The sequence below is a fragment of the Nannospalax galili genome, unplaced genomic scaffold (genome assembly GCF_000622305.1).
Source record: "Nannospalax galili isolate Female #2095 unplaced genomic scaffold, S.galili_v1.0 scaffold1009, whole genome shotgun sequence".
Lineage (NCBI taxonomy): Eukaryota > Metazoa > Chordata > Mammalia > Rodentia > Spalacidae > Nannospalax > Nannospalax galili.
Genome location: NW_008360054.1, coordinates 471,868 through 489,742, shown reverse-complemented (window position 1 = coordinate 489,742; position 17,875 = coordinate 471,868). Strand labels below are relative to the sequence as shown.

Sequence of the window (17,875 nt, the reverse complement as noted above, 5' to 3'; positions counted from 1 at the left end):
AAGTAAAAGTGGAAGATACTGGTAATCCCAGCACTAAGGAGACAGAGATCGGGGACCTCCAGGGCGAGCTGGCTGGCTACAGTAGCTGATTGGCAAGCTCTGGTCTCAACTGAGAGACTGTCCTTGCCTCAACAAATAAAGTGGATAGTGAAAGACATGACAATTTTGGTTTCCACATGCACACCCATACCCACACCTACACCCAGGCACACACATGCATATACAGTACACAAATATATACACTAAAAAAAAATGAGCAAAGCCCATGTCCCTGAATTCACAGCTTCACCATCATCATCATCCTGAAACCAGAACCATTGACTATTATACTCAATTGACATGTCATCATGACCAAGGGTTATATCCAACAAACATATATACAAAATCAGTTCATTTCTCAAAAGGCATTCCCCTTAGGGAAATACAATCATGCATTGCTCAACACAAGGAATGCCTTTTGAGAAATGAACTGATTTTACTGCTGCGTCAGCATTATACAACATGATCCACACAACTGTGGCATAAGTCAGTCACTTCATGTTGTCTCTTGATGCAACGGAGAACTAGGTTAGAGGTGGGAAGTGGCGTAGTGGTAGAGAATTTGCCAAGGACACTCCTGTCCCTTCACTGGGGAATCCTAGGCAGGGACTCTACCACTAAGCTACAGCCCCAGCCCTTTTGGCATTACTTTAAGGCTTCGATGCATGGAGTTGCTTAAAACAGTATTCAGGATACAGTAAGTATCCAGGAAGTACGGTAGCATCAGCCTCAGCATGAGGAAGCCATATCTTTTCTCTTTCCATCCATCTTTGTTGGGATGGGAAAGTCTTCAGGAAAGTGACAAGCTTGGACCCAGGGACTGACTGTTCCTCTATGCAGACATAAGGCTGGTACACAGAGATGTACAGTAACAGAGACAAGTTACACACACATATATAGTTACACACAGTGATACACAGAAATGTAGTTACACACAGTTACACAGAGATATACAATAAGTCAGGGACAACTTACTCATATATATGGGGTTATATAGAGAAAGACACATTTAGTCACAGACACTCAGTTATACACAGACATTTGTAACAGAGATATAGGAACACATAGACACAGGCAGTTACACAGTGATACACAGTAACAGTGACAGGTTACACACACATATATAGTTGCACAGAAACACACATATATGCAGACACACATAGTTACAACAGAGACAACTGTAACATACATAGAAACCTAGTAACACATAGACACAATTACAGACACTGACGTGCACATACTCATACACACGCACACACTACAGTTTTTCCTCTACTTGATAACCACCCTTTTCTGCCTGTCCAGACACCAGAGCTGGGAACTATTTCTTGGACACACATGACCGAGGTGACGGTGGCATTTCCTGCAGTGCAGAGGTTGGAGTTGGTGTCACCAGAGCCTCCTGCTGTTTTTCCCTGGGCCGGGCCTGGGGCACCCCCTGTGAGCCATGTCCAATGGACAGCACTAGTAAGTCCCTGCAAGACTCCCTAGTACTGTGGCCTGAGTCAGAGACCCAGGAGCCTAGGGGCCATCTCTGCTCACAGAAGGTTTTTGAGGGGACAGGGAACTAGAACCAGGAAGAGGAAAAGGCTCATTCTGAATCACAAAGCATGCCCTTGCCAGTTCATAGGCCAGGCCTCTTGCTAAGGTTACTTTCTGCAAATTCTCTGTGTGTTTGTATTCAGACTATCATTCAGTCAGTTAACAAATACTGGTAGTTCCTCTATGCCTCATGATAGGATCTGGGGATGTAGAGACACACAAGCCACAGGACTGGACACTAGACCTGTGAACCCACAGTCTTAGACCTAAGAGTCTATGTGAGGCTTTGCAATGTCACAGGAGAAAACCAAAGAGGAAAGGAGTAACACAAGGCTTCCCACAGCAGGAGGCTTGAGGCTGGTTTGGAAGGACCAGTAACGTTCCTAGAATAGTAAGGGAGAATAGGTGTGCAGAATAGTAGGAACAGCATATGCAAAGTCACTCCCTCATGTTACATTTGCCCACACATTGAATAGAAATACAAATTTACACACACACACATGCACGCGCACGCATGCACGCATGCACACACACATGCACACACATCCCAACATAAACACATACTAAACACCAAGTAGCCCCAAGACTGGCTGAGGTCACTTCACCCCAAAAGGTGGAGGTTATAAACTAACGTAGTTGGTACAGCAAAGATGGGCACCCATGCTTGAATCCTTCTTGGGGGTCTTCTTCCCCAGTTTCTTGTAGGTTTTATCCAAGTGCTCCTCTTCACAACCCTTCACCCAAGCCTATTTTCATTACAGCCAAGTACAGTACTCTGTGCCCAGGTGGCAGGGGTTTCTGGCCCAATCTCATCACTGTGATTCCAGAAGGTAAGTCCTAGCAGGCTGTCCAGTCACCCATGCACTAATGGTTGTGTCTCTAATCCTTACATCACCAAAATGCCCAGGTAGGCAGCCTGGGGGAATATACATCCCCACTTGGGGGCTTGACTACAAAACCAAGTTACATATGAAATAGTCTATTCTTTTAGTTGTTGGTCTCTTAATTGAGTTTTCCATCTATCCATCGACCCTCGATCCATCCATCGACCCATCCTTATATCCACCCTCAATCTATCCATCAACTCATCCTTCCTTCCATCTACCATCCATCCTTCCTTCCATCTACCATCCATCCTTCCATTCACCCTTGCATCTAACCACCTACCCTTCTATCTGTCTGTGCTGGATAGCTTTAGTGTCAACTTAACACACCTGGGTTGAGGGAGCCTCAATTGGGGAATTTCCTCTATGGGACTGGCCTGTGGCCATGTCTGAGGGGAATCTTCTTTATGAGTGATGTGGGAGGGTCCAGCCCACTGTGGGTGGTGCCACCCCTGGGCAGGTGGGCCTGTGTTGCATAAGAAAGCAGGCTGAGCAGGGGCCAGGGGAGCAAGTCAGTAAGCAGCGTTCCTCCATTGCCTGTGCTCCAGCTCCTGCCTCCAGGTTCCTGCCCTGAGTTCCTGCCTTAGGCTCCTGGATGAACTGTGACCTGGGATATGTAAGCTAAATAACCCCCCCACCTCAAGTTGATATTGGTCGGAGTGTTTTGTCACAGCAATGGAGAAACAGACTAGGACAGAAATTGGTACCAGAGAGTGGGATATTGCTGTGACAGACCTGACCTTGGTGTTTTTGGGAGGACTGTGGAAGTGTTTGAAACTTTGGGCTGGAAAAGCCATTGCATGCTCAGAGTTTGTTGGTGTGGAGCTTGGAACAGTTATGCTGAAAGAGTTGTAGATGATGGAGGCCTGGCTTGTGAAGCTTCAAAAGGAAGCAGAGACTATCAGGGCTGTTCCTATGATATTTTGAATTGAGAATCTGTGGGTTACGGTCAGCTGGGGCTGAAGAATCAGCAGTGATTAAGAAGAGATCAGAACCTGAAAACTTTTGCTTTACTGGGACAATTGATGCTGGTTAGCTGGGGCTGAAAAATCAGCTGTAAGTAACAAGAGGATCACTATGGTGGAGTCTTTTGGGAGGTATTTCCTCAGGGTCAGCACACAGAGGGGACTCGCACCTCTATTTCAAGCTGGAAGCAGGACTTGGTAATGTGTAAGAGTCTCCTGCATGGTTCTGGTGTTGAAAGCATGAAAGAGACACAGAAAGCAGCTGAGGCTTGGCACTCTGAGAGGCCAGGAAAGGCCATAGGTGAAAGTGCAGCTTCAGTTGCAGCAAAGACCCCAGGATTGAAGGGGTCATGGAGGGAATCTGAGGCCTTTGCACCCCAAAAAGCAAGAAGAGGCCACTAGTGAAGGTGTAGCCTCAGTTTCAGTGGAGACCCCAGCTTTTTGGAGATGCCAGGACCATGGGACAACCAACAATGACAGCAGTAGGTGTGGAATGGAGCTGGCCTGGGTATGCGAGATGAGCTGTGTGTGCCGTGGACAGCAGAGTCAGAGAAGTGGAGCTGCCTGAACCCTTTGGAACCCAGAATATTGTGAATGAATCCCAGATGTCCAGCCTTGAGCTACTTTGCTGGACTTTGGTTTTGCTTAGGTGTGCCCTATTCTTCCCTTTGAAATAAGACAGTACTTGTTTTGGATTTTACAGAAGCCCACCCACAGTTAAGAGACTTTTAAAAGAGACTATGGACTTTTAAGTGTTTGGATTTTTTAAGGACTGTGGTGTTTTTAAGGTTGTACTGTCTTATGTTGTGATGTTAACATCATATCTTGGGGACAGAAATTGGAAAGTTATGGTTTAATAGTGATGTTTGTGTGTCAAGTTGACAAGGGGTCAATTGTGCTGGATAGCTTTAGTGTCAACTTGACAGACCTGGGTTGAGGGAGCCTCAATTGTGGAATTTCCTCTACTGGACTGGCCTGTGGCCATGTCTGAAGGGCATCTTCTTGATGAGTGATGTGGGAGGGCCCAGCCCACTGTGGGTGGTGCCACCCCTGGGAAGGTGGGCCTGTGTTGCATAAGAAAGAAGGCTGAGCAGGGGCCAGGGGAGCAAGCCAGTAAGCAGCATTCCTCTATGGCCTGTGCTCCATCTCCTGCCTCCAGGTTCCTGCCCTGAGTTCCTACCTTGGGCTCCTGGATGAACCGTGACCTGGGATATGTAAGCTAAATAAACCCTCCCCCTGCCTCAAGTTAATATTGGTCAGAGTGTTTTGTCATAGCAATGGAGAAACAGACTAGGACACTGTCCTTCCATCCATTCATCCCATCTACCCATCCACCTATCTATCCTTTACCCACCCATCCATCCTCTCTTCCTTCTAGCCAAGTGTTCAGCAAACCATGGATTCCCCACCTACCCATCTGTTTTTCCATCTATTCATCCATCCCCCATCTAGTAATCTACCCACCCATCTATATCCCATCCACCAGTCCATCTATCCATTCATCATCTATCAATCCATTCACCCATTTCTTTTTCCAAATTAAAAAAAACGATATATTTTTATTTTATGTGTATGAGTGTTTTTCCTTAATGTATGTAAGTGTACTGATGCATATAATGTCCTCAGAAGTCAGAAGAGGGCATTGGATCCCTTGGAACTAGAGTTATAGGTGATTGTTAGCTGCCATGTGGGGACTGGAGACCAAACCTGGGTTCTCTGCAAGAAAAGCTAGGGCTTGTAACTGCTGAGTTACCTCTCCAAACCCCATCCATCCATATAATCCACCCATTATCCATCAATCCAGATGTTCACTCATCCACCAATTCATCCATCTATCTATTGTCCATTCACCCATATCATCCACCCATTCTCTGTCCACCATCCACCCCCATCTAACCAACTCTTTGCCTTTCCACCCACCTCGCACCCATCTTCTCATCCATTGACCTAGTTGCCATCCACTACTTTTCACATCCAGCCATTCATCCACCCATCAGTTCTATCCTGGGTAAGTGATAAGGGTAGAGAAGATATTCCAACTGAGGGAGCGATCATGAATGAGAGGATGAATTTAAGATGGAAAGAAAGTATTGGCCTCATACCAGCACTGACCCAAGAGTATGGGTTCCAGTCTTTGAGATGAACTCTCCAAATATCCAACAGTCATATCAAGAGCCCAGAGCAGCCTATGGGTTTCCCCCAGGTCCTCTCCTGGAATTTAGCTCTCTTTCTCATATTCTTCACTTCTTGACAGACACTGATGAATGCCAGGAGCTTCCTGGGCTGTGCCAGGGAGGTTGCGGGGTCCTTTCCCCACAAGCAGCATGATAGGGGGTGAGGAGAGGCAAGTGTGCTGCTGTCCCAACCCTCCATTCCCGAGGGCACCACCAAGGAGGAAGGGAGTCTGTCTTGCAGGATCTTGTTTATTAAGCAGCAGGCAGGCGTTTATATACATTTGTGAGCATTGGATGTTCCACCCCCATTCTCCCCCAAGACATGATTGGTCACAGCCACAAGCCCTAATTAGCATTTTAGGTTTCTGTTTCCCTGATCAGTTAAGTTTTCATTTCCTATCTCCCTTTGTCCACATGGCGGGGCCAAGAGTGGGAATCTCCTCCCCTCAACAGGGTGTGGTTTCTCTTCCTCATACCAGGTCCAGATGTTGAGATGAGATACAGGAGTTGGTGGGAGCCCACCAACAGTCTTTTGAAGCTAGTCTGGTCGCACTCCAGCTGCTTCTTCTGGCCTTTTTGCCTCCTGCCTTCTGCCTCAGGACCCTATATCTCCCCCAGTTTTATTTTATTATTGGCTCGTGGCTTCTTAGAGATAGCCCTAGGGATGGGGGTTACCACCCCCATCCCCTCTTATTGTGACTCCCCTGTCTTAGGTCACCTCCCCTCAGGGTCCGAAGTTGCCCATCCTTGGGTATCCATGATTGCCCTCAGTCTGGGAGGGTGTTGCCTCTCATTGGAAATAGTCACGTATAATTAATAGGGGTCTATTTCTCTTTTAAGGGTGCAAAACAGCCTGAGCTCTCAGGCCAGTTCCAGCACCCAGGCCTGGACTTGTCCAGGGTAGGGGCCTGAGGGTGACTGAGTGGCCAGGGCAAGCTGGACCAAGATTTTCTTCATCTGTCATTGTTTCTTGATGACTGAGCAGAGACATCTGAGGAGAACAAAATCTAGTACAAGCATTAGAAACATGGCTCTGTAGGCAAGTAACCAAGATGGGTCCAGGAACCCCTTAATGTGCTCCCATACCTTGCTGAAGAAGGAGGAGTCCATCAAGAGAACCAGGGCCCTGTTATAATTTAAGGCAATAATTTGATTGGTCAGCAATATGGAATAATTAAGGAACTGTTGATTCCAGTGACCATGAATATATTTAGAGTGCTGTAGACATGACTCAGAGGTTTTGGACCCTATAGGGGATAAGGCAGAGTGACTTATACCGGGGGTCACAGGCTAGCAGTGCCATGTCCTTGGTAAGTGCCAGCTCTTCACTTAGGAGGTCAATTTGCTGTTGTAAAGTCATAATCACTTAATGAAAGTGTTGATTAAGGAGAGATTGCATGTGAAGGGAGGAAGCGGTCTTAGAGACCAATGTATTTAGCATCTCCACTGTGGTGGTGGTTTGAGTCAAGGCCATCGCAGCTGTGGCAGCCCTCCCCAATGTAGGATGATAGCAGTGATAATTGCAGCTGTGACTCCAAAATCTCATTTTGCCCAAGGGGCCTGCACCATGGCAGTCCGCTCTATCAGAGTTACAGCATGGAAATGCATTGCATTGGTAACTGGAACCCAAAGGGCCCCAGGCTCATGCATGAAGAGGACAATGTGTGCAGGATAGTTCCAGCAAGCCGCCAGGACACAGGTGGTGTTGGTCTCAGAACAATTAAGCAAGGTTTGTGGGTCTGCAGTAACATTGGCCAATAATAGGGAAAAAGGAGGTTTCACACCTATGGGTGTAGGGGGCCAGTGGAGGGAGGAGCTGACCTGTGGACTGAAGGAATTTTTATTATTACAATTATTATTTTGATAAGTACCATTTTGAAGCACAAGGCCCTGGTTAGCGAGCAAAGGTCTCATGTCCATACAAGCGGTAGGGCCACAGAGATCCCAGTGGCCTAAGATAGTTGCCATGGGAAGAGGTGACCTGCAGGCCACAAGGCTTGACTTCTACCAGTTGTCTCCAGGACACCAGGGGATGGTTAGGAGGGGAGCAATTAAAGCAGCAGAAAGGAGAAGTGGCATGATTGGGCCGAGGGTGACAGTTTTGCCATGATATGGGAAGGGCGAGGAGAAAAGGCATGAAGGAACGTGTGCATGGGCAACTGGGGAGAGGCGGTCTCATTACTGTTGGGCAGAGTGGAGACAGAGGCGCCCCCCCTCCCTGGGCCCCCATCGCGGCAAGGACTGAAGCCTCATCGCTTTTGTTAAAGGTAGGGGAAAGGCCTTGGAGGGTAGGCAGAGAGCCCAAGGTCTCATTACCAACATAATCTTGAATTGTCAGGTTGAACAGCCCAATGCATGATGATGCATTACTGGTAGTAAAGCATAGGGAATCCCCTAGGGGCCATGACCCGATGATTGGTTCCCATGACAGGACAGGTTCCATGGTGGGAAGGCCAAGGGTATAATTAGTTGCATATAAGACGGGGTAGGCAGGGGAAGAAAGGGATAAGGGTAAAAGTATAGGCAGGGAAGGGACCAAGGCCCAAAGGTCCTCGGCCTTTATCTGGCTGATAGCCAGCAGGAAAAGGGGCACCATGATTGTCACCCTCTTGTCGGCCATCTATGGTCCCTTCTGTAGCTCACCTATCAGATCTTGAACAACGATGGTGACAAGGAAGATGATGATGGCCAGGGCAGCAGCGACAAGCACAGCAATGAAAGCTTTCCATCCAAAATATTCCATTCTGTAAGACATAAGGAGTTTCCTCAAAGGCTTGATACCCTTGGGATAGGATTATCCCTACATTTTTAGATTTCTTGCAGGCACCCAGATGGGCTGAGGCTCATCAATGGGAAAGACGCATCCAAATCCTCTGCCCATAGTAAGGAGTGGGTCAGGTCCCTGCCATTGTCCCATTAATGCATCCTTCCACCTGGCTTTAACCTGGGGTCTTGGGTCCAATTGTCCCCAGTGCCATTGAAATTTCGAGAGGGGTTGGTCTTTGGTCAAATTTAAAATATTGATCATGAAGAGTGCCAGCCCCAACTGCTGATAGGGGTTACTCCCCCTTTTTGTTTTTGTAATTGAATTTTAAGGTTTTGGTGGTTGCATTTTATAATGGCTTGGCCTTGGGGATTGTAAGGAATCCCTGTACTATGTTGGATGTTCCAAAGCAGGAAAAACTCCTGCAAACTCTTACTCACAAAACATGGGCCATTATCAGTTTTGATTTGGGGGGGAAGTCCCAGTGTAGCAAAACATTGGAGAAAGTGAGATTGAGCATGTTTAGACTTTTCCCCTGCATAGGCAGTGGCCCAGCAGGCATGTGAAAATGTATCAATAGATACAAAAACATATTTAAGTTTTCCAAAAGAAGCATAATGCATGACATCTGTTTGCCATAAAGAATTAGGTTTGAGTCCCCTGGAGTTTACACCTGGTTGTTGTAGAGGCAGCACCTGTAGGAAGGGCTGACAGGATTTACAGGTTTGTATGATTTTCTTTAGATCCTTAATGGGAATCTGAGGGAATCTCTCATGGAGACCCCACCAATTTACATGTGTGAGGTCATGTAATCCCTGAGCCTGATTTAAGCCCATTGTCATAATTTGGGTGGATGCCATTTTGTCTGCCTCAGCATTGCCCTGGGATAGAAGCCCAGGCAATCCTTGGTGTCCCCTAAGATGTTGTAGGAAGATAGGGGCTTTTCTTTCTTTAAGCAGCGTGCGAGTCTGAATCATTAAGGGAGTAATAGGGTTATCATCCAGTCGGATGTGAGAACATAATAGTCCTGGAAGAAGGTTAACTACATACAGACTGTCAGAAAATAAGTTCATGGGCTCATCTACCTTTGTTAATGCTAAAGCAATAGCCATGAGTTCCTTGAATTGAGCTGAGCCATCACAAATGTGGACATATCTTCTTGGTTTCTCATCTGCCCCTAGGTATACTATCAGTGCAGCTCCAAACTTGCCCCCGTCAGTGAAAACGTTACAGGCTTTCATTAATGGCTCCTTAACAAAGAGCAAGGGGGTGTCCCAGGAGAGGGCACAAAAGGAGGTTATCCATTTATGAGGGCCGTAATGATAGTCCAAATTTCCCAGGAACCCTTCCAAGGCTATGGCCACCTGGTTATTATTTCTGCAGAGCCATTCAAAATCCCTAAGCCGATAAGGGATAACAATTTTAAGAGGGTCTAGGCCATAATGTCTTAGGGCCAAGTCACGCCCCTTTTCAATCAAGTCAGCTAATTGATCCATGGGTATATAAACCCGTGGCACATCTCCTAGAGAGGCATGTACCCATTGAAGCGGCTTTACATCCTGCATAAGGACAGACGTCATCAAAATCTCACCAGGGAGTATCCATAATTCAAAATCTTTACTAGGAGTGTACCGGACAAGTTGGGCCTGGTCCAGGGCATCCTGGACTTCCTGTAAGACATGCAGGTGTTGAGGAGCCAAGTGAATTAGTTCTGAAGGCTTTTTTCCTATTAGCAATTGAAATAGTGGTGTTAAGGTCTCCGTAGAAACAGCTATCCAGGCTCTCAGCCAATTAATTTCTCTTAATAATTTTTGTAACTCTGTCAGGGTGATGGTGGGCTTGACAGCTAATTGTGGTTTTAAAGGGCTTACTGCCTCCAAAGAAAGCATGGTTCCCAGGATTTTAAAGGGAGCAACAGTTTGTATCTTGTCAGCAGATATGCGGAGCCCGCCTGTCTGTAGACATTTTTGGGCAACCTCATATAATTATCTTAATTGTTGGGGGCTCTGGGCTCCCAGGATAATATCATCCATGTAAATGTACACAATGGCATGAGGGAGCAAGAGGGAAGGCTCCAAAAGGGTCTTTACATAGTTTTGGCAGAATCCTGGACTACTGGCCATACGTTGGGGCAAAACAGTCCATTCATATCTTTCATCAGGCATTTTAAAGTTAACGGAAGGTACAGAGAAAGCAAACTTTTCACAATCCTGGGGTTGTAGAGGGATAGAGAAAAAACAATCTTTAATATCTATAACTATAAGAAACAAATATGAGGAAATAGCAGGGATCCAAGGCAGCCCCCTTAGGGGTGTACCCATTAGGGTCATTCTAACATTGATTTTACACAAATCTTGTAGCATTCTCCATTTGCCAGAGGCCTTCTTAATAACAAAAACCGGTGTGTTCCATGGACTTACAGAGGGCCGGATGTGGCCCCGTTGTAATTGTTTCTGCACAATTTCTTTCAGGGCCTGTAGCTTTGTTTCAGATAGTGGCCACTGCTCCACCCATACCAGCTCCCCCAGGGACCACTGGATAGCCAGAACCTGAGGGCCAGTGGCCCTTAGAATTGGGGGTGAACCCAGGGAATGTTATCGGGTTCTCCCCAATAATTATGAAAGTTGGAGAATTCTTGCTCTTTAATCTCCTCTAATCCTCTTGGGTGTCTGTTGAACTCTTCCTGTGCTAAGAGGTTTTCATAAAATGCCCATTATCTGTGGTCAAGACAGCAACCATTTGGCCTAGGAGGTCCTGGCCAAGCAGATTGGACTGCAAGCTGGGCACCACCAGAGGCTGGATCTCACCTCTAGATCCATCTGCGTCCCTCAATTCCAGCAGTCCTTGCACTTCCTCAGCTCTAGCAAGCCCACCCACACCCAAAACTTGTGGGCTGGGTTTTAGAGGCCATGCATCAGGTATTTTCTCCTTTCTAAGTATGGTACGATCTGCCCCAGTATCAATGAGACAGTGAAATCTTTTTCCCCCTATGAAAATGCTCATCTTTGGCCTGAGACCTTTGTAGATGGGAACTATGCAGTTGGTTCAAGTTATTCTCATCTCAGGTCCTCCTTTGGGTAACGGGGCTAGAGGCCACCCCGGAACTAGTTTAAAGGCTTTCCATTTACAACAAACTTAGATCTGCAGTCCCTTCTCCAATGATATCCCTTTCTGCAGCAAGGGCAGGGGTGTTTTGGCCTGGCATCTATCTGGTCCCCCTGTTTTAGGGTTTGTCCCTTTTCCTCAGGGCAGCCTCGCTTAAAGTGCCCTCTCTACCCACAGTTAAAACATTTCCCCCCTTCCCCTTCTCTTTGCTATGCCATCTGGGTGGAAGCAAGGGCCTGTGTCATAGCTTCCACCAGCGAAGCAGTTTGTGCCTGTAGCGGGCTAGTCAGTGTGTGAATCTCATGAGATCGGGTCCCTATGTCCTGGGAGGCTACAATCCACTGACTCATGGAGTTATTTCTAAGCCTGGAGCAGGCCACCCGGTGATCCTGATTCATGCCGTCCTATACCGTAACTCTTACAAATTCGTCCCGCAGAGGCCCAGGAGCCAATTTTCATATGAGACTTTTGCACCCGATCTATGAATTCAGGAAGCAGCTTGGAGGGCTTTTGTCTCAATCCTATTATAGGGTCCTCCGTCGGGCCCTCATTAAGCTTCCTCTATGCTGACAAGCCTGTGGCCTTTACTTGCTCTCTGTATAAGGGAGGGAGGGCCGCTTGCTGCTCCCCAGTAAAGTGGCCATCAGAGGTGCCGAACAGCTGCCCATATGTAAAAGGGATTGGGGGATTGGCTGTTTGGTTTTGCTCTGCTGTAATCCAGCACTCCTCTTTAAATAGTGCCTGCCATTTAACAAAAAGTAGTCCTGAAAGAACTGCTCTGGTCAGGTCATACCAATCTCTGGGTACGCAGGGCTGGTGAGCCAAGCCCTCCAGTAGAGTACTGACCCAGGGCGAGTTAGGGCCATCCTGTGCCACAGCCGCCCTCAATTCCTTGAGATCCTTGGCCTCCCAGGGGTACCAATCCCTGAGCTTCCCTGGTCCTGGGACCAAATTAACAGGGAAGGCTTGGCACGGAGATCAGGAGGGCTGCAGGGCCCCAGCTTTTCCGCATACCTCTGCAATTGCAGCACCAAGGGTGACGGGGAGAGCTCTGCATAGGCAGCATGGTTCGCTGGCTGGAGACTGGCTGGGCCCCATTGGAGAGTTTTATGGTCATCCGGCTGGCAACAAGAGACCTATTCAATGCCTCCTGCCCCTCCAGCTTCCTTTTGGGGGGCTTGCCTTCTTTGCTCACCCTCCTCTGCCTCTAGAGACAGCTTGGTCTGAAGGTCAGCTGTTGCAGCCTCCAACTGATTTTCTTGTGACCCAACCTGTCTCCTCTCCTCGTCAAACTGAGCCCAGTCTTTCTCTTCCTCATGTGGAGGGAGGGCACCTCCATCCCCCATCCCCCCTTCTCGAGAGGGGACGGATCCCCTGAAGCAACCCTTAAGGGCCAATATAGTGGGGTAGAATCCCAAAGGGGGTTCAGTTCCAAAATGCAGCACCCTTTTCCTAGCCAAGTCCTCCACCCTCTCCCAGGTCCCCACCAAGAACAGGTTAGCTTCAGGGACCCAAGGGGCCAAAAGAGTCACAGTCTCCCAGACCTGATTAGCTACAGAGTCTGAAACATCTAGCCCTAGGCTCTTAAGCATATAATGCAATGCTTCCAGGGCTGGTTCATGCTTCTTAGAAGTTGCGTTACCCATACTAAGGGTTTCACTCACCCCGAAAGACTGATTGGCCTCAGCTGAAATCTCTTCTGTGCCTCACACGGGACACCAGTTGTGGGGTCCTTTCCCCACAAGCAGCACGATGGGGGGTGAGGAGAGGCGAGTGTGCTGCCCTCCCAACCCTCCATTCCTGGGGCACCACCAAGGAGGCAGGGAGTCTGTCTTGCAGGATCTCATCTATTAAGCAGCAGGCAGGTGTTTATATACATTTGTGAGCATTGGATGTTCCACCCCCATTCTCCCCCAAGACATGATTGGTCACAGCCACAAGCCCTAATTAGCATTTTAGGTTTCCGTTTTCCTGATCAGTTAAGTTTTCATTTCCTATCTCCCTTTGTCCATATGGCAGGACCAAGAGCGGGAATCTCCTCCCCCCAACAGGGTGTGGTTTCTCTTCCTCATAGCAGGTCCAGATGTTGAGATGAGATACAGGAGTTGGTGGGAGCCCACCAACGGTCTTTTGAAGCTAGTCTGGTCACACCCCAGCTGCTTCTTCTGGCCTTTTTGCCTCTTGCCTTCTGCCTCAGGCCCCTACAGGAGGTGACTGCACCAACACCTTTGGTAGCTTCCAGTGTGAGCACCGTCTGGGATACCACCTCAAAGAAGATACCTACACCTTTGAGGGTGAGTGTGGCCTCTCCCCAAGATGGAGCAGGCTCATTCCATCCCTCCCTATCATCCTGCCCTGCCAAGCTTCATAAGATCAGGGAGGGAAGGCTGTATCATAAGGAACTGATTCACCCTCTGCTCTGCCACTGCGTCTCTCATCCCTCTGTCCAGCCCCTGTCCTTCTGCCTACTAATCATTTGGAAATGACATAGCTTATTAGAAACCGTGATGTTCTTCTGTTGGGCCAAAGCTGACAAAGGCCCATAGTTAACAATCATGGGAAGGAAAAGACAAGGACTGGTCCCCACTTTACTTCAAGCATGCTTCACCTGTCTATTGTTCCCAACTGAGCATTATGGTAGTGGCCAACAGTGAACTAGTGGCTAGGGTTGTGGGTTATCACTGTGCTAAGTACACTCCTTTTTTTAATTTAATCATTGCAACAACTCATGAGGGAGGTGTTCCTATCATATCCCATGTTTAGGATGTGAAAGTAAAATGACTTTTCCAGAAGCTCCAGCTAGTAAGTCATGGGGGCAAGCTTGAGCCTGAACTCTTTGATGCAGTATAGCAGTCAGACAACCACCATCCATTTGTCCATCCATCCATATACTCATCCATCCATTCTTTCTCCACTCATCTTCATTTATCCATTCATCTATCTATTCACCCACTCATCAATACATCCAACATCCACTTACCTATTCATTTTTCCATTCATCCACCCATCCACCCATCTTCCCATCCATTCATTTGCCCCATCCATTCCCCATCCATCTATCCATCCACCTTCAAACTTCTGTCCATTCCTCCATTGACTCAAACTACCCATATCTACTTACCCTCCTCTATCCATTTATCCATTTATCTGTATATCATCCATACACTTACCCACTCATTCATTCATCCATCCATCCATCTACCTACCCACTCATTTATCAATTCATCCATCCACCAGTCATATCCATCCATCCATTCATTTATCCATCCATCCATTTTTCTTCCACCCATCCTTTTTTTTTCCACTAACTGTTAACTGAGCACCTACCTTCAGCAGGGCATAGTAATCAGCATAACAATTGTATCCCACAGATGTTCAGCCTTCTAAGTTTGTTGGTAATGTCTCCACTTTTGTTTCTGGTTCATGACATTGGTTGCACAGTGACTATACCGTTTTACCTTCTTGTCAGAACACGGTTGTTAATGTATATATTTCATTGATGATTTTCATGTTTAAACCACCCTTGAATACCTAGATAAATCTCACTTAGTCATTGTATTAGTCAGGGTTCTCTAAAGGAACAAAATCAATAGAATATATTAGTTATTACATATACTTAATATGATTTATTAGATCAACTTATGTTGAAATAGTAACAACAGGTGTCTCACCTCTAAGAGGCTGAGAATCCCGTCACTGCTTGGTCCTTGTGGCTGAGTGGGGCTTCAGCAGTCAGAGTAGTCCCACAGTGTGTTTCTCACACCAGAGAGGCTGAGACTCTGGTAGCTGCTCAGTCTATGAGGCTGGGTACTTTGACAGTCCCAATCTAGCAGTGAAAGCCTGGAGGATTTTTGGAGAGCTGATGGTCCTTAGTGATGAAAATCCAGAAACACTGATTCTTATGTCAGTGAAAGAATCAGCAGCAGTAACAAAAGGGTAAATCAGCTTTCTAAAAAAGAGTTCTATTTTTGTTGATGTGTATGTGTGACTGTATGAGCATGTGTAGGTTCCCATGGAGGCCAGAAGAGGGCCTCAGACTCCACTGAAACTTGAGTTACAGGCATTTGTGAGCCACCCAATATGGGTGCTGGGAACCAGGGTCTGGTCCTCTGCAAAGCAGCAAGTGCTCTTAATCACTGAGCCATCTATCCAGCCCCACATCGTGTTTGCTTATTTTTATTTTATGTGGAGGAGTGCTGTGTGTGCACATATGTAAGTGCACTACTGCTGAGCCCCACTTCCAACCCCTAGTTTACTACTATTTATTGAAGATATTTACATTTATCTTCATAATGGATATTGTTCTGTAGTTTCCTTTTTTGTTTTTGTGTTGGTTGGTTGGTTGGTTGGTTGGTTGGTTGGTTGGTTGGTCGGTCGGTTGGTCAGAAGGTCGGTTGGTTGGTTGGTTTGAGACAGGGTCTCCTGTAGCCCCACCTGACCTCAAACTCACTATGTAGAGCAGGCTAGCCTCGATTTGCATTGTGAGCTGCCCAACATGGATGCTGAGAGCCAAACTCATATCCTCTGCAAGAGCAGTACTCTCTCTTAACTGCTGAGCCATCTTTCTACCCCTTCTTTGTGTTTTCTTCTAGAAATGTCTTCATTTGCTCTAGTTCATCTACTATTTTGGCAACAGTTAATCATGCTATTGTCATACCATCTTTTTGTTCCTGTATTGAAAGTTCTGCTCTCACTTTCTGGTTTTAGTTACTCACATCTTGTCTCTCATTATGAGTTCTATCTTCATTTGCGTTGTGATAAAATGTCCTAACACAAGCTGCATGCTGTGATGACAGCTTTTAAACCCAGCACTCCAGAGGCAGAGCAGATGGATCTCTGTTAGATGGAGACCAGCCTGGTCTACACAGGGAGTTCCAGGCCATCTGGGGCTACAAGGAGACCTTGTCTCCAAACAAAATATATCTTCACACAAAAGAAACATGGGGGGAAAGTGTGAGTATTTGGGGGGTGCTCATGCCACAGCATGCGTGTGGAGGTTACAGGACAGCCTCCAGCATTGGTCCCTCCACCTTGTTTGAGGCAGGGTCTCATTTGCTCCTGTGTACATTATTCTAGTGGCTACGAGCTTCTAGATGCTCCTGTCTCTGCACCCTGTCTTGTCATAGGATTACTGGAATTACACATGTGTGCTACTGCAGCCAGCTTTTTTGCTTGTTTGTTTGTTTTGTTTTGTTTTGTTTGTTGAGACACCATCTCCTTGTAGCCCTAACTGGCCTGGGACTCATTATGTACACCAGGCTGGCCTCAATCTCACCGAGATCTGCCTGCCTCTATCTCCAGAGTGCTGGGATTAAAGGTATGCACCACTACATCTGGCACTGCATCCAGGTTTTACATGGGTTCTGGGAATTAGAGCTCAGATCTTCATGCTTATTTGGCAAGCATTTATCTACTGAGCCATCTTGTTGGCCCAAATATCTGTATAATTTGTAAACTGGTGAAACCAAACTGAGACCAGTAATGAAGGGACTTCATTGAGCTTGGGATATGGAGTCACTCAGACAAGTACTAAAAATTCTCAGTGCCCCACAACCCTTCCATCCCCTGCAGATATCGATGAATGTTCTACCAACCCAGGCATCTGTGGCCCTGGCACATGCTACAACACTCTGAGAAAATACACCTGTGTCTGCCCTGCAGATTACATGCAGCGTAGCAGTGCCAACAACTGTGTGGGTAGGAACTGTGATGCCTTGGGGGGTACACAACTGGCAGTTGGTATAGCAGTACATGCATATGAGTGGAACTGTCTGGGCTTCTAAACCTTGGAAGAATGCCAAGAGAGGTATGTTTGGAAGAAGAAAGAGAGGACAGGTGAGAATGTTTGAAGTATTGATATGTGACATTGGGCTTAAGAGCCCAACACAGCTATAAATAGTTGCCCAGGTTATATACTGCTTGACAGAGACTAAACTATAAATGGCACCCTCAAGTGTTTTAGGCAAAAGACATCAAGCTAATGATATTGAAATGAATCCATGGATAAGTTCTCCATTGGTTCTGCACTCTCTTCCTCTGACTTAGACACATTACCAAATCAATTATTTTTATTTTGTATGTATGAGTGTTTTGCTTGCATGTATGTAAGTGCACCACAGGTGTGCAATGCCCATGTAGGCCAGAAGAGGGCATCAGAAACCCTGTGACTGGGGTTACCAATGGTTGTTAGCTGCCATGTGGGTGCTGGGAACCGAACCCAGGTCCTCTGCAAGAGCAGCCAGTGCTCTTAATCCATAAGCCATCCCTCCAGACTCCCATTCCTACATTCTTTATTGTTACATTTCATTCATTTAATGCATGGGAAGTGGGGGGCTGCATGCATTTGTGTGGCACATGCGTGGAGGTCAGAGGACAACTTGCAGGAGTTGATTCTCTCCTTCC

General features: G+C 46.9%; 1 protein-coding gene across 1 annotated transcript in view; it reads left to right on the top strand.

The window, feature by feature from the left end:
* Positions 1-17,875, top strand: part of Fbn3 (fibrillin 3) — an 87,918-nt gene that overhangs the window by 32,792 nt on the left and 37,251 nt on the right. Inside the window, 5 exon segments of the mRNA XM_008824159.1 lie at positions 1,345-1,506; positions 2,343-2,411; positions 5,685-5,726; positions 13,684-13,767; positions 17,045-17,170. Coding sequence (XP_008822381.1) covers positions 1,345-1,506; positions 2,343-2,411; positions 5,685-5,726; positions 13,684-13,767; positions 17,045-17,170 — 483 coding nt within the window.